The following is a 24,809-nucleotide window of genomic DNA, read 5'->3' as shown; positions in this document are numbered from 1 at the left end:
ACTCCCCTCTCTTCCAGGGAGGAGAGTCTTTTTAATAGAGGAAGGGGAGCTCCAACCACCCCCCATTTGGAAGCAGCTTAGCTCTTGGAATTCCTAACGCAGAATTCCTACAATGATTAGCGGTTTTCCACACAGATATAGCTGTCGGGCAAAACAGAAGTCAACCGGGGGCAACTAACTCTAGATTATGATGGGGACTGTCACTCACAATTTCAAGGATCTGGGGAGAAAAATGGGCCTCGCTACAAACACAATAAAACTGGTAACTGAGACTGGATTTAAATATATATGTGCATTTGGATGGTCCCTCTGCACTGCTCTGCTTGCAAGTGACAACACAGTCAGATGTCTCCAAATGCCTATTTGAAAGCATTGCAACACAGAAAAACAGTATCCATACTCTGATGTACATTCGGGTGATCTTTTCAGACTGATTTAGGCAAGTCTGAAAAGTTTAGTTTGGGTATAGGAAGGAGTACTATCATGACACGGCACCTTGGGGTAGCAATGGGTCACCAATGCTTTGATGTAACACAGCAGTGATGCTTGGGTTTCCCAGTGGCAATATATGGTGAGCTGCCATTTTAATTTCCCTCAGTGCTACAGAGTGATGCTAGGTCAGGGCATTGTGGGAAATTCAGATGGTCACTGCCATAGCCACCATCAGCTGAGCCCCAAGGGGGCCACAACAACATAGGAGGGACCCAGCAGTGGGCACATTCAGCACTAACAGATGAAGAGATATAATTGGCAAAACAGAGGGAGGAAAATCTAGTGGAAAAAAGAGAAGGGTAATTTTCTGACAACCTGTTAATGAGCTGCGTGTAAATTATAAATGAGCACATGAATCCACAGTGCTTTTAATGTATTTACCTGGATTATTTTTCTTCATATGTTCGGTATGATTTTGAATTGATGTACAATTAAAAATTCTCTTTTAAAAAAGAGATTAAGGATCTGATTTATTTATTGATGACTGGAGCCTCAAAGGAAGGCTGTGATTTGGAATAATAGTTTTCAGGCAAGGAAGGCTCTCCTTTGCCTCTGTGTTTGGTATTTAACCTTGCTGTTCCTTCACACGCAGAGCGTTCCCAACGTGAAGATAATCCCCATGTAGAGGGAAGGGTTACTAAACTTGCAATGTTGCTGTGAAGCCAAGTGTGTGTACTTGTGGCAAAATGTCAGATGCTGTGGCATGAATACTTGTAGCAAGCCAGCTAGCTATTTGGGGGAAGGGGCGTCTTGACTGCTACAAAGTCTAGTCAAAAAGAGGTAATTCTCAAACCACTCATTCCAACTGAGTCTCAAAAAAGAAAAGCCATTAAGACCATATGGGATTATACCTCAGGGGCATCAATTCTTTCTGACCAACTGAGTTAAGTTTCACATGATATATAATTAAACTGGGCTTATGCTGTGGGTACGAATGCCAAAAGGTACTGATAGTTTTGCTTGGGGAAAGGGTGGTTGCCAGTAAAATGGCTAAAGTTGTTACGACGCAGTAACAAGTAACCTCAGCAAAGGCTCTGGAAAATACATTACTTTTTTTCAATGTAAAAGTTTAATATGCCTAGGAATGACTATGCAAGTAGAAGTGTGGATGAGCCCTAAGCCAATGACATATAACCTCAATATCTGAACAATCCACAAATTGATGAAGGAACTCTAGAAATATCATTACTAGACACTGGAAGGACCTTTCAAGAGTGAACATAGACCACTGGTACCAAAATGTATGGGAAGTCACCCTACTGGAAAAGTTAACCAACCAACTTAAACTAGCACGGGGACAAGCAAAGGAGGATGCCGTCACCCCAGTACGGAAATGGATAAAAGCCCCCCATCCAAACAATGACTATCATCAGTGCAGGTAAGAAAAAATAATACGGTAATTTTAATTTTTATCATCTACAATACTGTCTTATTTGTTTTATAGTACAGCACATTGATTATTGCTTTGATTTTATGGATCAATGGTCTCGTTAGATAGTAAAATTTATGTTAAATTGCTGTTTTAGGGGTTGTTTTTAAAAGTCTGGAACGGATTAATCTGTTTTGCATTGCTTTCTATGGGAAAGCACACGCTGGTTTTGGGATGCTTTGGTTTTGGAACGGACTTCCGGAATGGATTAAGTTTGAGAACCAAGGTGCCAGTGTATACCTGGCAAAAATGGCCTTCAGTTTGGATAGTGAACAGTGAGTATGATTTGCATGCAAACTCCAGCATACTAGGAAGCCTGGAAATTGGTGGAACTCTAAATTAGTCCTCTTCTCTGCTTGCAGCCTACTCTATTATTCCTTTCCTTTTCTAAGCAAGGAACTAGGTTGGGTCCTGCATCACGGTGAAAATGAGAAAACACTATCTGCATCCTGGAGTTAAGCTTGGCAAGAAGAACAGGAGGACTGGGGGAGTTATGGTCCTATTCTTGCCAACCCTAGTTCCTGGAAGCTGTAATAGCTGTTCTGGAAATAAATTCATTTTTTACATTTTTTTTGCAGTAATTTAGATTAAAATAGGACATGCAGTTTGCAGAAAAATGAAACAGAACAGGGCTAGAGCTTACATATTGGTATGCTGTTTTCATAGCTGGGCTGGCTCTGGTCATAGCTGTGTTGATCAGGGCTCCTCCTTTCTGAAATATACAATGCATAAATATTCTGAAATACACAAAACACACATTGATCACCTTCCCAGCATAATTAAACGTTAAGGTTTTGCAAAGCAAAAATAAAATGCAACGGCCTCACCACTGCCATTGTCACTCCCCGATATCCCTCTCAGAAGATTTATACAGCTGCATTTTGTCAGCCTTTGTCTGCTACAGCCCAAGCATTATAATATGTCATCCCTATGGCTGACACATTTATCAATGCTTTTTAATGTAACCATATAGGGCACAATCTACCAGGAAGTTCTCCTTCATAAGCTCTGATTGTATAAACAGAAGTTGTGTAAGGGAGGCTTGCACAGAAGTTCATTGTGCATATGCTCCCATATCTGTTGTACAAATTCCTAGACATCTTCCTGTAATTTGCTAAATGAGAATACTACATTATAGCAATAGATGGAAGCCTTGGGCAAATTTTAAATACCATTGACACACTTCCTCACCTTAACTGTATACATCCACTGGTGATATGATCTTGAATTTCCTAAAACACAAATGAGAGAGAAGCCAGAAAGGTAGGGTTCCTTTAAAATTTTGTTTGTTCAAAAACACATAATATTCTTTACATATTTAAATGCAGTCCCAACTTTCTATGGAATGTAAAAGACTGAAACCTCACTGAACCTCAACATGAAGTATTCTGCTTTATTACAAAACAAAACAAAAAGATGTGTTGGTTTTCCTGAGAATGCCCATACCAAATATGAAGAAAACTGAATAAAATTGCAGGAATTTGTACTAGAATATTAGTTTCATACAGTGGAAATAAGGGGTAATATATTAGAGTATTAAATGACGTTTTTCTTTTTCTTTGCTGTCTACAGTAGCTACTGCCTTGTAGGTGAGGAAAATTAGGCAAATGGGAGAACTACAAACAGATACACGTTTACTGGGCACTATTACTCTATTAAATTGCTCACAACAGTCAAGTTAAAATTTGACTGCTTGAAAGAGGAAGCTTTCCTTTTACTTAGCAGCACAAGAAAGACTCGTGGGTTTGGTTTTTAGACAACATTAAGAGAGAACGGATTGTTGATTTTGAGACAATGTGAGAGGCAATGGCAATTGCTGTAATGGAAACTTCCAATCCAATAAATGGAGCTAAAAAGAAAGAGAATGTGAAGGGTTTCCCCAAGCTACATATGGGTTTTACAACAGTGCTTCAAAAGCCTCTTAAACTCAATAATAAACCTAACAGCTAGAGGCGGAGTGAAATTCTGTTTACTTTGCACATTGGGGCAAAGCCAAAAAACCACCTCACCTCTTATAAACCACTTCTGCAAACTACACACGATGGTGGCAGAACCACGTCTTCCAAAATGTACGTTGCTGTCAAACAAACGCCTGTATAGCAGGCGGCAGCAAATTCTAGCGAAGAAATGGGAAGGGACTCTCAATGATGAGAGTGCATGTCTGACAATGAAAAAAGGTGTCAGGCTCAAGCCCTGGTAGGAAGAAAGAGCTCTGCCATTAGAGTGTGGAAAGCTGCAGTCAGGCAGAATAGACAATACTGGTACAGTGGTACCCCGCAAGACGAATGCCTCGCAAGACGGAAAACCCGCTAGACGAAAGGGTTTTCCATTTTTCGATGCGCTTTGCAGGACAAATTTCCCTATGGGCTTGCTTCGCAAGACGAAAATGTCTTGCGAGTCTTGAGATTTTTTCCCGCTCCCCACCCCCTTTTTCTAAGACGCTAAACCGCTAATAGCCTTTTAGCAGCTAATCCGCTAATCCGCTAATCCCTTAAACCTTTAATAGCCTTTAATAGCCGCTAAACCACTAATAGCACTAATCCGCTAAGCCGCTAATAGGGTTGCTTCGCAAGACGAAAAAACCGCTAGACGAAGAGACTCGCAGAACGAATTAATTTCGTCTTGCGAGGCACCACTGTATATAAGGCAGCTTCCTAGGTTTTCTGCATGGCAGGTGGTTGCAAAATCCAGATTGTTTTTCCTGTCTGTTCTCAGAGCTCAGGTGGGACAAAAGCGGCTAGGATACATGGGTTGCATGAGGAAGAGCGATGGGAACTTCCTCTCCCCTCCAGCCTTGGGAGAAGTCATTTTGCTGTTTTGCCTTTTGAGTAACATGGCATCCATTTTGTATATCAATTTATCTGTTTAGTGAAATAATGAGAACTCTCTACAGCTGCCTGGTGCCATCCAGCTGTTTCCGACTACACCTCCCACAACTTCAGTCGTGGCCACTGGGCACCATTGTTGGTGAAGGTCAACAACATGTTGAAAACCAATTTTAAAAACTATTGTCAACCACCATTATTTCTTTCATAACCGTCTATGCCCTTTTAAATGGGGTTAGGGGGGTGTTATTGTTTTTGTTCGTTACTATGGTATGTATTTCTGTGTTTTTACATTGTAAACCGCCTTGTGGTTCTTGAAGGGTGGTATAGAAATCTTGGAAGGATGAAGGGTGGTATAGAAATTTTAACAAAAGCAATGATAATTTCAACGCAACAAGAATGACCCAAACAGTATGGAGAAAAATCTATACCTCCACCAAAGCCACCCGAAGAGATTTCTTCTTCAAACACATCAGAAAACCCTTTTCCTGCATTTAGCTTTGCAAGTCGACCTTCAATGAACTGCAAAAAGAAAAAAGTGGATGAAAGCAATTACGTCTTTGTTGAAGCTTCACGTTTCAAACCTTCTGTTTAATTCTTATTTGTTCACAGCCCTACAGAAAGCGCCAGAGTTACAGAAGGAGCCCCATTATTGTCAGCTAATTCTCTGATGGTGCTCCTGAGAGGATTCCTCAGGCTGCCAATCTGCTAATGGGCCATATCTAAGGTGCTAGCAATTATATAAAAAAGTTCAAAGCAACCTGGACCCTAAATGTTTGAATTAGCATCTCCGCCCATATGAATCTACCCATGTGTTAAGATCGGCTGCTGAAATCGTCTTGGCTGTCCTGCATCCAAGGAGCACTGCCTGATCCCTTCTTGATCACTGGCACCTTTGGGAGAGTCACTGCTAGTGTCCCTTCAAGGCTCAGATGCATGGCATGCATCCATAGGAAGCCATGCATTCAGTATCAAGGGCCCGATTTTGTGAAACTCTCTACCAGGTGAGGTCAGACAGGCCCCCTTCCTGCTGAACGCCTGGCGCTTTTGTTCCAGGCAGCCTTTTAATTGAAATCTGATTTTATAACATCAGTCCTGAAAGACCTACATTGGCTCCCAGTACGTTTCCGAGCACAATTTGAAGTGTTGGTGCTGACCTTTAAAGCTCTAAAAGGACTCGGCCCTGTATACCTGAAGGAGCATCTCTACTCCCATCGTTCAGACCAGACGCTGAGATCCAGCGCAGAGGGCCTTCTGGCTGTTCCCACACCGCGAGAAGTGAATCCATAGGGAACCAGGCAGAGGGCCTTCTTGGTAGTGGCACCCACCCTGTGAAACACCCTCCCATCAGATGTCAAGGAGATATAACCTTTAGAAGACATCTGAAGGCTGCCCTTTATAGGGAAGCTTTTTAAGGTTTAATGTTTTGTTATGTTTTTATATATGTTGGAAGCTGCCCAGAGTGGCTGGGGCAATCCAGTCAGATGGGTGGGGTACAAATAATAAAATTGTTGTTGTTGTTTTAACTCGTTTTTAGTTTTATTGTACTGGTTTTCTTGTACACAGCCCAGAGATAACTTTGATTAAGCAGCAAACAAATTGTGGACATCAATGAAATAATGATGAATCTGCTTTGCAACAACCTGAGAAAGAACTTACTCTGTTGTGGCACCCAATTATGGAACACCTTCCCACTTGATGCATGGTTGGTGCCAGTGCTGATGTTTGATGAATGTAGTTGAGAAACCAAACCAATGGAGTGTGGCTTAACATGTTAACAAAGTAGCAGCAGGAGGAGGACATGGAGATATTGAGTGACATTATTATTATTATTATTATTATTATTATCATCATCATCATTATTATTAGTATACTGCCCTTCATCTGAAGATCTCAGGGCAGTTCTTAAAGGGGGAAATGCAAAATAATAATATAAAATACATAATAAAACAAAAACAAATGAGTAATGCCCCCTCTCAGAAGACTTGGATTCTCATCTCCCTGTGAAGAAATGTGAGAGTTCCACACACACATCTGGAATGTACAGATGTGGAAGACATTTGCATGTGTTACACAAGAGGGCAGTGAGAGTAATATGCACATATTCTAGAGGGCCTAATTTGCAAATTCTGATTCTTCCCCAGGGTACCTCCATAGTCATTAAATAATGCTATGAATTGTACCGTATTGTACCTGAGCATTTATATTTCATATTGTTTCATGAAGCAAAGTTCATGATTTACTCAACTGAGGGTCAGAACTATGCTCCAGTCAGTTTTACAGGATGACTCAAGGAAGAGTTCATTCATTTGCTTAGGATTATTATAGACCAAGGCCAAAGAGCTGAACCTTCCATAGCACTTTCTCTTCATTAATTTCTTCATATTCAGTTGTATATATACCCACACATGGTCCAAATTTAATTATAGCCACAAAGACTTTATGACTTACCTTTGTAAAGTTTATTATTTAGGTACATACATTGGTTCATTTTACACCATAGTTTGAAGGACTGGGAACATGCCAGAGGTTTAGACCATCCTTTCCCTCACATGTATTCTCACATCTCTTTTCTGGTTTGCCTAACTATATTTTTTTCCAGTGCTAAAATCAGACAAACTATGGTTTAATGCTAACCATGCTAGCCCACTTGTTTTCAAATCATGCTTTGGAGACAGTTGCCATTTAAGCCCATTTGGACCTCATGGCTCTATCTGATTAGAACAAACTAGGAAACAGAATAAGAAATCAGCATGTGAGACTAAGACATGCCCGTAATTCACCAAACCATGGAAAATGCTAATCTGAGCCACAGAGAAATTTAGAGTCTGCCTATACACAGACGCATGGTGTGAAGTAACACCAGATTAAGAACACAAGATCAAGAATTGTTCACAATGGTAAACAGCTGAATAAAAGAAACTACAATGTTTTGTTAAAAGCTTTAATCTGCCTTAAAGGATTAATAAAAACACAGAGTCTTCCCCCACTCTTCAAAAGCACTGACATTTTTAGAATGCTTTCAAGCAGTAATCTATTTTGGTCAGGGTTAGGTGGTAGCCCAAGTATGAGATAAACGGAGAAAGCATTTGACTGATTGCGCATTTTTCAACATGAATTACTACCGAATTGCTGTTAACCGAAACAGTACACAGGAGCCAATAGAAATTAATTATTTGGCTGACTGTCATACACTATCACAGATTATCCAAACAGACCCGTCAGTGACAATCTGATGCTTGTCAATGGATAGACTGATGACATGAAACAAACTGTTCCACAAGTACATTTTTTTAAAAAAGAAGAAGATAAACACAGACACAGCAGTAGCAAAGTACACACTATCACTGGTGATTATTTCCTCTTCTCCTCAGCTAACTTTTTTTTACCCACCCCACTTAAGCTGGCTTTTTCCCAAATGGGTTTGGTTCATGGTCAGACCACAGTATGGGATCGCTGGATTGTTTCACAGCAAGAATGAGATAAAGCACCTTTAGCTACCAGGGTGCAGAAAACATCCCTTGAACCACAAGACATTATCTATTCAGGGAAAAGCTAAGAATTCATCCCTCGCTATAAAACCAACACATGATTTATGGATAGTCTAATCATTAGGTAAAGTTACACAGACACAAACTGAGCTGCTAAGCTTTAGGATTTGAGGGGCGGGCAGTGGGGAGATGAAACCTTGCATAGGAGACCATTTTAATACAAATGGGAATTGCATTGAAATGAACAGTGGTTCCACAGAGCAGTTGACTAGATTTTATTTCACCTACAAAACTAACAGTATACTATAAAACAATATATTGTTTTATAGCTGGATGTGGCTCCCAAAGCAATTTTGGGTGATACCCAATGTTAGTCATTTCAATGGGTTGCTTCGAGTATGACTAGCACTGGATCTCACCCTTCATTTAGCCCCTAGTAGCCCTGGTTTAGAAAGAAAAGTCTCACACTGTCATGATTTAACGTTGTGCACACACAATCCTAAGGATTGGTGCAACTGGGAACTACCATATTTTTCGCTCTATAAGACGCACCTAGTTTTTGGAGGAGGAAAACAAGAAAAAAAATATATTCTGAATCTCAGAAGCCAGAACAACAAGAGGGATTGCTGCGCAGCGAAAGCAGCGATCCCTCTTGCTGTTCTGGCTTCTGGGATAGCTGCGCAGCCTGCATTCGCTCCATAAGACGCACAAACATCTCCCCTTACTTTTTAGGAGGGAAAAAGTGAGTCTTATAGAGCAAAAAATACAGTATGCTCCATTTGCCATGACATTTTTCTGATAGGTAGGTATCAACTTTATTATGGAGCTGACCACCTCTGGCCCTGAAGAACGTAGTGGCTTCTAAGATTAAGTAAGTGGTCGTTGAACCAAGAGCACATTTGCACAAAATTTCAGAAGGGCTGGAAATGCTGAATGCACTTCTGAATGCTGCAGTAAGTACACACAAAAAATAATGTTCTGTTTCTTACAGTATTTACCATCATGGAAAGAGATCTCCCAGTTATCTATTTGCCAAATTACATGCAAGCCTGACTTCCCGATTCCAAATTACATCAAGATGCTGTCCTTTTTCTCCGCCTAAGGGACCTTTTTTGTGCTAAGATTTAGCATTACGAAGACACGCTTTGATCTTTCCTTCTTGACCTTTGATTCTTACTTATGATTCTTTTCGTAACAGCTAGCTGCCATCAGCTGTAGCAGCCACGGTTTTCCAACGCAGCTGTAAGCAACAGTGCAGGAGTTAACACCAAATATGAGATATACTCAAGGCTGGAGTAATTCGGGGTTCATTCGTTCAAGTGTGCTGGTGCCAGTAGTCCCATACCAATCATCATCAGATTGAAATCATCCCATCTGTGGCCTCTTATTTGCACAACCAAATAATATTGGTGCAATAAGCACCACAAATGTTGCTTAGTAATGTGTATGTGGAGATCTTGAGCATTAGCAGTGATATACCATCATTGTTGTTATAACATAGCTTTGCTCTGTAGCCATATAAGATACCCTTCTCGTTCTCTCCCAATTGCATATCTTCCCTGTTGATTTCCATTTCTAAGTACATGGGTTTAGAAGGCAGTGAAGGGGAAGCACACCAGTAGTTGCCCCTTTGCAGAGCCACCAATCTAGTCCAAAGTCTTCTATGACCTATTTGTTTTATCGGTGCTATATAACACTGTGTATTCACAGCCTTTATAATCTAGCCTATAAATTTATTATGATTCAACTTTCCCCAAACAGCCAGAGTTAACACATGGATGTGTCTCCCAAAACTACCGTAATAAAACTGCTTTCTCCTATCTACATATTATTCCACTATAGGCCTTCGGACTGTTTAAAAGATTTATTTCCTGTTGCAAAGAAAGAATGCTTTGCATTGGATAGAGCAAGGTTTTAAATTGAGCCTTCTTATAACTCAAATAACCTTGAAAGAGACCCAATTACAAACAAGAACTCTTGGATAAGAGGCAGCTGGATGAAGGATAAGGAGGAAGGATGATATCCAAAATAAACTGAAGAAGAGGCAATACATTGGCTATAAAAATGAAATAGTTTTATAACATCTTCCTTTGCCTCTTGGAAGATAATATTATTTCTGTTCTACCCAATTAAAAGCTGCACATATTTCACTTATATTGTCGTAAATCTCTACCTCAGCCATTAAATCTCAGACACAAACTTACCATTTTTTATAGTGAAAGTTGGCTACCACCCTCTGAATTTCACTTATCTATCATGGTAGTATATCTTCAAAGAGAGCTAGCAGATTAGTTCAACACAGCCTCCCCACCTAAGATTCCTGATGCTTTAATCAGAGATGGCGTTTTCTGCTTTGACCTGTAGCTTGTGCCGCAGTGTTTATCCAGCACTATAAAAATAACCTTTCTGGACTGACCCTTTGGCCATATTTATATTATATTGTCCTCTCCCCATCCAAGCAGTGGATATCTTCATTTAAGGATCAGTTTCTTCCAACAAGGGAGGAACAAGTCTTATGACACCTTTCTTAATATTTAATTAGACATTAACAGGCTCAAAAGAAATGGATAGAAAATGGCAGCCAGCACTGGCAAGGATATGTCCAGGGCAGAACTGAAGCACCTCCCTAAGTCCAGCAAGTTAAGAGTATTTCTAGACTGCTTCCATTAAGCCCCCACCTCTGAGCATCTAGCTTCAAACCTAGAATTTAGGATTCAGTGGGGAACAACTGAATCTGTCGTAGCAGTGAAGAATAGATCAGAGGCATCTGCTTATAACCTAACCAGAGTTCCTTATTATGTCAGAATGAAGGAAACTCTGATTAGTTTAAAATACGGTTTGCAAACGAATCAGGGCCAGAAGCTACAGTTTGGTCCTGGCTTGTTTGAACAAAGCATAGTTTCGGAACTGTAGTAGATTGACTTGACCTCTTGAATTCTCCTTGCATAATCTCCGGAGCTGCTGATAGAAATGGTCAATAGATATTAAATGCGGGAAACATATTGCACAGATTGCATCTATTCTTCAGTTTTCCTACATGTACAATAGAGGAGAACTAAACTGAGAACCCACTCGCTCTGTACCTGTTTAAAAAGTTGAAGGTTCACTGCAGTTTCCAAAAACTGCTTAAAAGTGCTGGAACGGTGCTTGACAAAACTTTCTTCACAGAAACTGACAGGCTCACCCTAAATTAAAAGAAAGGAGATCAGTAAGATATTTATTTGGGAACAGTCTGTGCAATTCTATTTGATACACACACATATATCAATCACTCCCTAATTTTCAGCACTGAAGAATTACATATCCTTCAAGCCATGTGGGCATTTGCTGACTCCCAAACAAATGCAGAAAACAAAAATAACAAAAACCTGAAGTTCACATGGAATAAATCTTAATTTACGTTTTACACAGAGAACAAGATTTGAGACCATTCTTACCTATGCAAAACTGCAAAGTTTTAACTTCATGAAAAACTGAAACTTCCAAAGGGACCTTGGCATGGCCACTAAGTCACTGCAATTCTTATCATAATCATATTATGCATATATCAGTAAAAAAAAAACTAATAATTTTTATGCCCCCTTTACCACACATATGCCCCCTTTACCGCACAACTGAAACTATATTTATTTTCCCCCGTGCAACTTTTTCTTAACCCCTTTCTTCTGAAAGGCAAGCAGTTTGTTAAAAGCAATATCTATGTATTTTTTTGGCCAGTGGGGAAAATCTTTGAAATGTGGTAAAGAGATATATAAGAGCAGAATAAACGAGACTTCCATGGTTATAAGATTTGCCAAGTATGACCCGGCGGGAGACTTTGAAACCTTTACTTTCCTGTAATTCTATAATGAACTACAGTGAGCTCCATTTCCCCAATCAAATCCTTCAGTCCTGCAGATTCATTGTGGATTTCCCATAAGGCTCCAGTGGCTGCTTAGTTCTCTACTGGGTGCACCTGCATTTATCTGAGTCTGTTTATCCAAACGATCTGAACAGGCTCCGAGATATTTACATGAACAATATTCCATTGAATTCTTGAGGCAACAATCCCGTCAAAATTGTGTGCATGTTAGCCCCATTGACTTAAATCAGAGATAAAAGTTTATGCCTACGTTGCCCTCTGAAATCAATGGGACTACGCTTACACTTGGAACTTCCTGAAAAGATTCTGTGAGAGTTGTGGGAGTCTCAAAAGAGCCACTAAGTGCCTATGCTAGAGAGGGGAAATTCTCAACCCAGCAAGCAGCAGTCTACAATTCCACATGCACATGGAAGTGTTTTGTGTACTGAGCTCCTTGGATTGTAGCCACTTTCTTTTTTGATTCAGATCTCTTCCTGAGATTTCATAGAAGTTATTGTTACTGCAAGAGGCTTCAGAAACAAAAATTAGCAACTGTTGCTAATGCAATTCCCTAGAGTTTTTCTAATGCAATTAATTTCTGCCATTGACTTGTTTGTTCCTTGTGATGCTTCGGTCTAGAACGTAGCCTTTGGAGGAATGCTGTGCTGATATGTAGCGGACACATGCTCTAATGGTCCTTTTAGTATTGATTTACAACATACTTTCAAAGTAGTTCGATCAAAGCCTAGTAGGGATTCTATACAGAAGAGGAGACTGCTAATACTTGGACCCCCAAAAATCTATGCCAAACAAGATATCCGTCCTCTTTAACAACAGTTATTGTAGAATTCCATCTCTCCCCAACTCATCTTCATGGACTGTTGGGCACAGCAGGACTGATTCCATTTAAGCTGCATTCACATTTTAAGCAAGCACCTTCATATCACTGGAAATAACTCTGATGCATTGACTTAAACAGAATAATCATCTTGAGCACAAGAGCTTAACCTATCCAATTTTATTAGAAGGAAAGGGAAATCTGGCCTAGCAGAGGAGATATTATTGCTTCTAAGTATGATAAGCAATATGAACCAGAATTCTTTCCATGCAAAACAAGGCACTTGCTCAGTTTGTAATACATTGATTGCTGTCTTTTTGCCTATTACAAATCGATTTAGGTGTTTCTGTTGTTTAACTAATAGGGTCGCTTATTTGTCACTCTTTAACCATGGTTCACACAGGATGGATTTAGAAACCTAGGAGTAACGTGGTAGCTACGGAAAAGCACAGGGGTAGAGAAAATGCTTTGCGCACAGAAAAGACAGAGTTCAATAAGAAGCATCTTCAGGTTCCAGGGCTGGGAAAGACCTCTGACTAAGGTTCTTGTGTGTACAGTCACGGACCAGATGCAGGCACTCTTGAAGGAAACTGTATCTATTCTGGACCCACTTCAATCGGGGTTTAGGCTTGGCTTTGGCACAGAAACTGCTTTAGTTGCCCTATACGCAAAAACATTCTTCTTCTCCCAGGCAGGTGAGGGAGCAGGTATTATTTTTGTTTGTTACTATGTTTTGCATTTTTGTGCTTTTTATACTGTAAACTGCCCTGCAACCCTTGGATAAAGCACAGTCCAAAAATTTAACAAACAAATAAAAAACAAATTAGACCCTGGTGAGTGTCTGTCTATCAGAGAAGACAGCAGACAAAGAAGGCACACTCCCCAAAATTCCTGGGGAAATTCCTAGCTGGGGAACTGAAACTAGGGAGCAGAAGAGGAAGGGGTTGGTGCCAGTAAGGACTTGGACTAGGTGGAAATATGTTGAGTTATTTCCTGATTTTTTCTTTTCATAGCCAGGCTCATTTCAAAACCATGCTGGATACAAGCAGAGAGGCACCGGGAGTCAAATTGTTTTAAACTGCACCCCTCCCCTGGAAAGAGCTGTTGCTACTGCTTTCCTGAAGAAGTGCTTCTTAGGCTGATCTAGAGGCAGAGAAAAACAGAGTGAAGTTGTGACCCGTGTGATGGGAAAGCTGTCCATTGTGCTTCTTCCACTAGTAGGTCACAAACTAATTTTCTGCTTTTTCTTTCACTCCTATTCTGAAGGGAGAAGGAAAAGTTAGATTGGGGAGGGTAGAGTCCTGTGGGATAGGGGAGGAGGGTTTTAGAATCAGAGCTCTTTTCTGAACTCTATGTAAAAGATAAGAATAGAAGAGTATGTCATCCTTCCCAGTCTTAATTTTCTTTTCTCTGTTTCTCTGTTATAGCAGGCTATGCCAAAAGCGATTAAGTCAATGAAAATCTTGCTGTCTAGGTCAAAAGAAGTGGACAAGAGACCACGGCAGAGGTTTGACCACATTTATTATGAACAAAGCTTATTCAGAAAAGGAGAACAGGAAAACTACTTGATAATTTGTGAAACGGCTCGGGAGAGCGGGAGGGGACATTATGCATGATAAATGTGTATGTCTTCATGATAAAGCATGAAGGGGGGGGGGAATACCTGAAAGAAATCACCACTCTTAAAAACATGCATCGTTAAAAGATTGTAAGGAACATAAACAGCTAACCTGATTTATATTGCACTTTTAAAAAGCTGGCATTGTTTCAGAAAGCTAGCTAAGAAAAAGATAACTCCGTGAAAAAAGATAGTGGCACCTCTGCAAGAATAAAGGCAACCACACAGAGAGAGGCGGGGGGGGGTATGTTAACATTTTAAACAGAAATGTACCCCCATAACTTTGTTTAAACACTAAGGCTTACTGATTACTGATTTGAAAAATTAGAGAAAGGCTTGAGGTCTGTTTGTCTCTTATTCTTAACTATTAAACATCCTGCAGCATCCTCTCATGTTGATAAATGAAAGCAGAGAACAGTACAAGAAGAGGCAACTTAAATATTTGGGATAGCAGTACTAAGATTTGTCCTAAGCAGGTCTTAGAAGCCTTTAGACTCAAACTAGAGGAACAACATTACTGGGGGTGTAGGCAGATTATATAGGAGTCTGCTAAAATTTTAGTTAGAAATTTATTCTTCACTTTGTATATACACAATTAACGTACTGTAAAACTCAACCAGATCTATAGTGGGGAGGGGGAGAAAAAAACTTTAAGAGTACTTCATGAACCAAAATGTTGGCATATACTAGAAAATGGAAATGGCATGTTCAGTAAAGTGTTGAAATATTTATACATAGAAAATGAATTTATACTTTCACTTCAAAATCACAACGAGTTCTGCAGTACTGGTATAGAACAAAATCCAAAGCTTTCAAGGTATCGGAATTACTATTTACTAGTGGAAAAAATATTTGAGAACAAAAATCTTTTTTCAATTGTTCTGTTAATGCCACATTTTACTGCACATCCACTATTGATCTCGGTGCAAAGATGATTATGTCCCTTGAACTACTTTCATAGTTTTGGACATTTATCCTATTTTTGTCTAAATATAGCTGAACTAGATATCATTTAGCTGGACCCTTCTAAATCTACTCCTCCTAACAAGGTTAGGAAGAAGAGCAGAGCTAATGTTTTGGATACTTCAGGTGCCAAGTTTAATCTTTAGTTCAGAGAAACTCGGATAGCAAGGCTGGAAAAGACCTTTGCTTGGAGCCTTGGAAAATCACAGTAAGTTTGAGTACGATAGTACTGGGTCAGTACTATTTTTTACCCCACGTTCTTCACAGTTACCAATTTTAGAACTACAATAACTTATTTCCTCTGTGCATCAGTTGCTCCCGTGCAAAAACAGAGGCAGTGCTTCTGGCCTATGATGAGGTGTTAGAAAGAATATTTTAAATTATGAAATAGTTACAAAGCATTAGGTTTTTTTAAAAAATGGACAAGCTGTTGGATGGAAAGCAACATTCTAAGTAAAGAACTTCAGGGCTGTAGAAATATTAGCTTTAGAACAGAGGGGGCTAACCTATGGCTGGCCAGATACTGCTGGACCACAACTCCCACCATCCCCAACTTTTGTCCATGCTCGCTGGGGTTGATAGAAGCTGGAGTCTGACCACATCTGGAGGGCCACTGTTGGCCACCTGCTCTAGGAGAACCTAACCTCAGATATTAACCTAACCTACAAATGTACAGCTTTTCAGCAAGATATTAGGATGCAAAGGAGTTGATTCACAGCACTCGATGCCACAGCATTCAGCATAGCAGCCAACTCCTAGGGTCTTTGGCCCCCCAATAAAATAGTTGAGGGGGCTAGCTCCTCTTCCAAGTTGATGGGAATTGCTATTCCAATGGCGAGCGTGAACTGTGTCATGTGATTGATTGGGGGCAGGGGGCTTACCTGCTCCCCGCCCCCAACATTTTATTCAAGTTGGCACCCCTGGCATTCAGCAACTCGGGGAAAACTGAGCCTGGGCCACTTCTGGCTGTTTGCAAATCAAAACTTAATTTGCAAACTGGGAGGCAGTATCTGGAAAGTGCGCCCACAGCCCAACACAACTGTCACTCGCACCCAGACATTTTCCATATACCAACCACACTGGGTCTCTAACGTGACACATAAATGCTGGGGTATTTGTTGGGTGTTTTGGCCCATGAGCTCACAAAGGCTTTGTAGTCTGCGTTCACTGGACTTTGCACAACCAACTTTTGGACTTGGTTTACCTGGAGGGGTGTGTTTTTTTCTAACTCTGGTGAGATGTTTAGCATTCCTCCTCACAGACATTAAGAACAGTTGCACTCTTAAGAGTCAATGGGAAATGGATACTTGAACTGCATCGCTTACTGGTTTGTATCTTAGAGCATCTCTGTAGGATCCAAATAACGCTGCTTGTGCCCTCAGGAAGGCCCTGGCTACTCCATCACCGGTAGCTGTGGACTGCTTCTTCAGTTTATTTTTCAAGGCCGAGACCTGCGTGACAGAGAGGAGCAGTTAAATTAACACCTCAGAAATTGGTACAGGGAGACACGAACCCAATCAGCAGGCAAACCATGGTGTCTGCAGGTCAGCCAAAAAGTCATCCTCTTCCTTGATAGCTTATCTTTTTAACTGCAAAGAACACCTGCTGGTCTGTTAATTGAAATGAAAGCAGGGGGGGATAGTAAACGGCTAATGCAAATTGGTTTATGCTCTCTTTTTTTCTCCAAGGCCTCTTGACATAAATAAGCTTTAATTATTTTACAGTAAATGGCTTGTGAGCCTCTCCTACTGCAGATTTCTTGCCACCATCATAACATGTGCCTACTTGTCTAAGGCGGCACCGACCGGGTTTCTTTCATTTGTCTGTGTTACAAAGGTTTTTCTGGGAGGCTCAGTTGAAGCTCAGCTTGTCACTTAGGGCAGCCCTATATAGTCCCAGGGCTCTTGCTGATGGCTATAGGAGACAAACTCACAAGCGCACAAGGTCTTTACCTTTCCAGAACAGACTTCACGCAAGTCTCACTGTGATACTGAATGGGCCCTGCTAACTAGTTGGTGGTGGTGTGGTCATTATATCTTTTAAAAAAAATAATTGTTGCATCATAAGGTGATTGCAGAAGCCAGGGAGGGACAAGCGTGTTTGCAGTAACTCACAATTAAACATTTAACTGTGGTTTAATGTGATAGGCAAATCAGGCCCCTGTGTGCAGCATATGCAAAATTTTGGGGTTACAGCCGCTGCATTTATGCATATATGAAGATGGCAATGCAGATGTCATACTTTGAAGGGAAAAAACCACCTGCACAAATGAATATCCTTTTGTTTCTTCTTCATGCAAGCAGTCACGGCTATTCTTGTCAGTGATGACTGTAATTGAAGCATCAATCTAATTAACAACTAAACTCTGAATAATGCTAATGAGAGCTGAACACGGCATCAGAGAAAAGACCAGCTCTACAGGTGATAAACCTTCACAGTAGTGACATTTTCCAGTGTAAAGTCATGGTTACTGTGATCTGATCAAAGAAACAGACCCCCATTGGGTCCAATTATAACTATAGTTTTGTGGGGGGAAATATTGAGTTATGATGTTCATAATCTATGCAGAAAGGCCTTTACAGTATAGGTCTTTTCCCTATAGCTGTGATCTTTTCAATTTATATCCAAACTCCATAGATCCAGATAAAAGTTTAGAGTCTGATTCATTTAGTCCATGGAGAGCCTACACCAATGTTCACTAAAACGTCTTTAAAAACTACAAAAAAATTACAATCTACAATTTTTAAAGTTACAGAGTTCAAGGTTGCAAAATAAATTTATGCAATTTTGTTACCTGTGAGTTAGTTTACTATTACACTGAGTTGTTTTTTTAAATTAAAGTATATATATATGTCATATACAACCTTTGAGAAAACTAGGTGCAATAAAAACTGCAGTTATATTTATTTATTTACATTTATCTACCACTTTTATCTTCCAAGGATCTCAATATGGTGTACATTTCTCAATCACTGCAGCGTGGGGCTGGCTTTAAAGTATGGCCAAAAATGTTTTGGTTTTTTTTAATTGGACATTTTCAGTAGGTTCAAAAAAATTCTACAGAATGCAAGTGGCAGGCTAAGAGGTAATATAGGCCATGGAACCATATAAAGGTAAAGTTAAAGGTACCTCTGCCCGTACAGGCCAGTCGTGTCCAACTCTGGGGTTGCGCGCCCATTTCGCTTAAGAGGCCGGGGGCCAGCGCTGTCCGAAGACACTTCCGGGTCACGTGGCCAGCGTGACGAAGCTGCTCTGGTGAGCCAGCGCAGCACACGGAAAAGCCGTTTACCTTCCCACTAGTAAGCGGTCCCTATTTATCTACTTGCACCCAGGGCTGCTTTCGAACTGCTAGGTTGGGAGGCGCTGGGACTGAGCAACGGGAGCGCACCCCGCCGCGGGGATTCGAACCGCCGACCTGACGATCGGCAAGTCCTAGGCGCTGAGGTTTTACCCACAGCGCCACCCGTTGTTGTTTTTTAATTGGACATTTTCAGTAGGTTCAAAAAAATTCTACAGAATGCAAGCTCCAGGCTTAGAGGTAATATAGGCCGTGGAACCATATAGTCTGACGGTAATCCAAAAGGAATTGCACTAGCTACCAATTAACTTGCAGATTGAACTCTGTGTGCTGGTTTTGATTTATAAAGTCCTGAATGGTGTTGGCCTGTGGTTACCTGAAGATGCATCTCTCTGTACAGGTGCCCCCCCCCTCTGTGTGAGCATCCAGGTCAGCCAGAAAGACCCTGTTGTAGGTTACAAGTCCATCTGAAACTTGGCAAGTGGTTACCAGGTCAAAGGCCACCTATTTGAAGCACTTTCCTCCCTGTGGAACTCATTCTGGAGGGAATCTTGTGTCAGGTTAGTTCGCGTCAAGTTTTTAGAGAAAGATGACAAGATATGCATTTCTAGAAAAGCCGAGTGGTACCACTACGAATGATCGACTTGAATTTACTAGTGGCTGTTGTCCTCCTGCTATGGGATGCTATTTAGTGTAAAGAATTTGTTGTACAGTGGTACCTCAGGTTGCATACGCTTCAGGTTAAAGACTCTGCTAACCCAGAAATAGTGCTTCAGGTTAAGAACTTTGCTTCAGGATGAGAACGGAAATCTTGCTCCGGCGGCGCGGCAGCAGCAGGAGACCCCATTAACTAAAGTGGTGCTTCAGGTTAAGAACAGTTTCAGGTTAAGAACGGACCTCCGGAACCAATTAAAGTACTTAACCCGAGGTACCACTGTAATTATATTCTAATTGCTATTTTTATTAAGGGACTTAAATGATAAGCAGATTGAGGAGCAAATTTCGGCTGCTACATAGAATAAAAAAGGTGTTATATTAAAAGACCTTCCTGAGAATATCCTAGCTTTCCCTTTTTGAGGTAAAGAACTGTTACAGGATGCAGCTGCTAGGACATTTGTGGAGGCCAGGCATTCAAAGCATAGAACAACAATGTTGTACCGGTTGCATTGCCTTCCTAGGTTCAATTCAAAGTGCTGCCGATGACCTTTAAAGTCCTAAATAGCTTGGTATCATGTTATTTAAAGTATCTCCTATACCCATATCAACCTGCCTAGACCTTAAGTTCATAACTAGAGGCCCTGCTCACAGGCCTAGTTCCATCAGACTAGCAGGCACATGAGTTAGCCTTTTAGGTGCTAGTGTCTCACCTTTGAAAATGTCTCTGCAAAACAGATACATATGGTCCAATATTTGAACTGTTTCCGTTTAGATCCTTTATGTATGTTACGAGCATGGCTTTAAATTGCTACTGTTTTACCTTTGTGGTTGGGATTTTAATCATTTGTAAGCCGCTTCAGGAGGACTTTGCCTCCGAACACAGTACATAAATACTTTAAACAAAGAAATAAAATGAATTCAGTACTACAAATTAAGAGATGATGAAGAAGAAGAGTTTGGATTTGATATCCCGCTTTATCACTACCCGAAGGAGTCTCAAATTAAGAGATCAACACTATGTTGGTACTTCAGATTAGTATATTACACTTACACACACACACACACACACACACACACACCATAGATATACACATAGATACAATCTCACACATTTATTAGAATCATGAATCAGGTTGTTTGATTTTCATCCCTACTGATTTCCACCACACTTCAGGACTCCAATCTAACTGGCGTACAAGAAAAACTAATGAGAATTATTAAACTACTGTATCAAAAGCAAACTTCTGTTCCTAATGAAGCCACTATCCGTTTAGGGGAGGAGGCTATATCTCTCAAGTGTGAGACAAATGCACAGTGAAATGATGTATTGCAAAAGCCAAGTATGTTTGGCAGAAGACAGGAATAGGGCTTTTTCCTCCTGAAAGAGAAACAAAGGATTCCCGAAAAGCCTTACATTGATTTATTTTTCCAATTTTGAATACCTTAGGAGTAGCGGAACTGCTACTGGCATGGTAGTATTACTAACAGTCAATAAATCTAAAATATTATGTGTGAATATTGGAATGAAGCCATTAAGAAGATTACAGCACACAACACAGCAGAGGGTCCACATGAAAAAAAGGACGGGTAATTCAGGACAACTGTGACCGCTGACCTCTGAACAGTCGAGACCACTGGTCAATCTGACAAACTAATAGAGTTCACATGCATAGAAAGTCATCTAGCCTGTAAGTATAATTTAAATGCTTTGGCGAATGATTTAAAAAGGCCCGTTAAGTCTCAGGTAATTTATTAAAGAGTTGATTAGGCACAATGCCGAACAGTAATGTTTTTCAGATTTCAACTGATAACTTTTTCTTTAGAATGAAAAACCGTCCACAGTAAGTGAGACATTTCCATATTAAACAGTACTGAGAACATATGCTGTTAAAACTACTGTAGGCTGAACAGTAGATATAAACTTTATACAACGATATAAGCTTTAGCCTTCATGTGGGGGGGATCACAAGTCACTGAAAAGATTAAAAAGCCATTCTAATTTGAGAACATTGCTGTTTAAGGAAATCTTTTTTCCAAAAAAAATTAAATTAGTTTTTAGACAATGGCAGTAAAACTTCATATGTTTATCCTTCATTTTTCAGTTGCCTTCACTGCTACTCTTTTTATCTTTTTGAATATAAAAGTTGGCAGTGAGAGATTACAGATATAAAATGATGAGCCTTATGTCATATATGCAAGTATATACTTACATCTACCGTATATTAAATAATTGTGTAAATACTTATAAAATTTGGCATCAGTTTTTTTTTGGACTTATGGTTACTCAATAGAATGTCAACAATATTGTTGCAATTTACTGTCAACACTGATACAGGCATATGAATACTTATTCTTACTGTTGAATAATACAGTGTTGCCCTTTATCAGGTTATCAAGTAAAAAGTCTGTAGAGGCTGCATAGTTGCACAGTGCACATAGGCTATGCCTGTATGTGTTTTTAATTAACAAATTAGCTCCATGAGGAAGGTTTTTATGGTAGAGTTAGAATGAAAGGGATCAGGACAGTAAAAATATCAAATAACAAAACAAACCTTGTTTTAGCAGAGGGGGTGGAATCGAATTATGGAATATGCATAAGGTATTTCCTTACTTTGCTATATATTTTATACAATGAAGCACCTTTGTAAAAATCCTGTTGTTTACTGAGTGAATACAAGAAAACCTAATTAATATCAGTAGCTTGTAGGCTTGTGTCAGGGAGCTTGCATGTAGTTGCAGACACGGATCCCAAAAGGTTGAAGTGTTTTCACTTACTATTTGCCCCCATTCAAAGAGGTACAAGAATCCAATGCACATACCATGTGAAAAAGTGAGTGCTCATGTAAGAGCTCAGTGAGCTGTATTTACTTGAATCTAACACTCACTTTTTTGGCCAAATTGTGTTGTGAAAATTAAGGTGCACATTAGATCCGAAGGCACATTTACATTCGCCAGCAAATCCGTTTTTTGGTTTCAAGGTTCTGAGAATTGTGGTGCTCATTAGATTTGATGGGGCATTCGACTTGAGTAAATATGGCATTTGAAGTACCTAGGGACCTTAAGGTACCATATTTAATCCAGGGTACCTTGGTGAGATTGTTCAAAAGCCTTAGACATCTCCCCACTGGATGTACTTGTTTTAGGAAATCTCTGTATATATATTTTCAGTTAGAAAACAAAGGCATCCAGGGATGCAGAAATTGTACTTAGTTGCTATTAGTACTGTTAGTTGTAACTATGGCGTGTGTAAAATGGGCCTAAGAAATGTTGTTTCCTCGCATGCCAAGCCAAGATATGGTCATTAAGGAAACTGTAAAACTTGCATGATGAAGTTGTGACTTGCCCATCATTTTGCATAAGTTTACACAATCCCTCTAGCCAGTTTTGACTAGTGAGCATAAGGAGAGCTGGGTTGTAACCTACAGACACACACACAAAAATCCCCCTATGTAATGGGAAGTCCCCACTGGGTGCAAAGTGCATTCTGCTGTTCACAAAAGAGACCTGAGAGTCCCCTGTGTGTTCAGAACTCTGCATGCGCTTTGAAACTACTCTAGCTTCAGGGTCTAATAAGCTAATTTCATTTCGGTGATTCAGACGGCAAGGTCAACATATATGTATTATGATTAAGGAATGAGTGGTTCGTTTTTGGCACAATAAAATACGATTCAAATTTATGAGAATAAGTAGACTTGTGGATAAGGTGGGTTATACATCTAAAAATAATTTGAGCACCACAATCAGTCGAGAAAACACCAATTTTTTTTTCTTTTTTCTGCCCCCACTCCCACCCAACAGCAAAGAACAAATGTATTCACCTGAATATTTAATCTGCTTCTGGTCAAGATTAATTACTTCAAAAAGTATATGATAATTTAATACAGGAACTAAATAACTTGTGGTCTCAAATTAATTTACAATGAAAATAAAAATATAAAAATGCCTTCAATGTCCTATTGCCTTGAACTGTGGCATATTTCTTAAAAAGCACATAAAACCTAGCACTCATTTTATGAATAATAGATTATGATTTCTTTCTCATTATGGAACATTTACCAACATCTAGATATGTAACAACAGCTTTTACTAAATTCTGCCTCAAAAATGCACACAATATGATAATTTGAGCCTTTTTTTCAGAACCATGATGCAGGATAGCAAGGCAAAGTAAAATGCTATTTTGGGGGGAAGAGATCTTATTTAACATGAAATGTAGAATATGTTCCATTATAAGCAGCAGGAGGGGAAAATCTCTATAAGATCAAAGTCCAGGAGGAACTGGCATTTAATTTATCTTCCTTTACAGACAAAAGACAGTTTTCGTCATTTTCAAAAGGATCCAATGTCTTTTATGACAAACTGGGTTTGCAGTTTAATTTACAAATAGAATTATAAGTAAGCAGTCTTTGCTCTGCCAAAGCAAATGACAAACAGAGTAGGATTTTCAGTTCATGCAGCCCTCAGCAGGATAGAAGAGATTAAAATAAAACTGAAATAATTTAGAGAAAACAAATAAATGTTTCAGAAAGTTGAATGAGATCAAAGTGTGCATTTTCTGACCCCAACTGTACAAGCATTTCTTATTATATTGACCAGTGTCATCAGATCATTAATTAAAAGGAGATGTGCTGGCAGGTGGCAGGGAACCAGAAGCCGATAATTGGCCCCCTTCTTCTTTTTGCCTTCAAAAACTCTTCTTCTTCTTCTTCTTCTTTTGCAAGATATGCCACTAGGCAGACAGAAATGCCTACTTTGTAATATAATGATTAAAATGAGATGAAGAGACTCTTGCGTTTAAAGCAGCTATGCCTAATGAATGCAGCTAGCTTTATAATTATCTTTTTTTTCTCTTTCTTTTTTTTTACAATACGAAGCATGATGCTCCACTCAACGTGTCCTCAACTGTCAAAAACAGGTAAAAAAACACACACCAAACACTCTTAAATAGGAAATATACAGCTGGTGGCATAGTGTTATTTTTGTGGGGGAAGGGGCATTCTTTTCATTTCAGCTAGTAAAAGCAGGCAAGAACGTCAGCGATTCAAGGAGCTAAGAGGATAAAACCAACGAATGAAACCTCTCAGGCTTACCACTTCACTTGGTAGGTTGCTCAGGTCATTAAATGGAGTTTCCAAAGTGTTTGTGTCAACGTTTAGCATCACCACATCCTCCAGTGATTTACTTTTCAGTCTCTGTACAAGGAAACAAAATTGGTTACAAGCATCTTAATGCATCATTTGCTTATTTTAATAAGGTAAAATGCTACTGGTAACTGGGGATTCAGCAGAGTAGGAACATAAAGAAATATGGCAATATTTTTCCTAGCCTGCTTCTTCTTGTCCTAAGGGCCAGCAGAG

General features: G+C 39.8%; 1 protein-coding gene across 3 annotated transcripts in view; it reads right to left on the bottom strand.

Moving 5' to 3' along the window:
* DENND1B (DENN domain containing 1B) overlaps positions 1-24,809 on the bottom strand; it is a 168,586-nt gene that overhangs the window by 23,245 nt on the left and 120,532 nt on the right. For all 3 annotated transcript variants that reach the window (XM_083445296.1, XM_083445295.1, XM_083445294.1), the window contains 6 exons: positions 24,543-24,644; positions 16,823-16,948; positions 11,321-11,422; positions 5,178-5,268; positions 3,113-3,153; positions 2,565-2,633 (listed from right to left, as the gene is read on the bottom strand). In XM_083445296.1, the coding sequence (XP_083301422.1) occupies positions 2,565-2,633; positions 3,113-3,153; positions 5,178-5,268; positions 11,321-11,422; positions 16,823-16,948; positions 24,543-24,644 (531 nt within the window). The remainder of the gene's footprint in view (positions 1-2,564; positions 2,634-3,112; positions 3,154-5,177; positions 5,269-11,320; positions 11,423-16,822; positions 16,949-24,542; positions 24,645-24,809) is intronic.

The sequence above is a fragment of the Podarcis tiliguerta genome (genome assembly GCF_965153285.1).
Source record: "Podarcis tiliguerta genome assembly, chromosome: 6".
In the NCBI taxonomy this organism is placed as follows: domain Eukaryota; kingdom Metazoa; phylum Chordata; class Lepidosauria; order Squamata; family Lacertidae; genus Podarcis; species Podarcis tiliguerta.
Note: the sequence above shows the minus strand (reverse complement) of the source record. Positions and strands in the feature narration are given on the sequence as shown.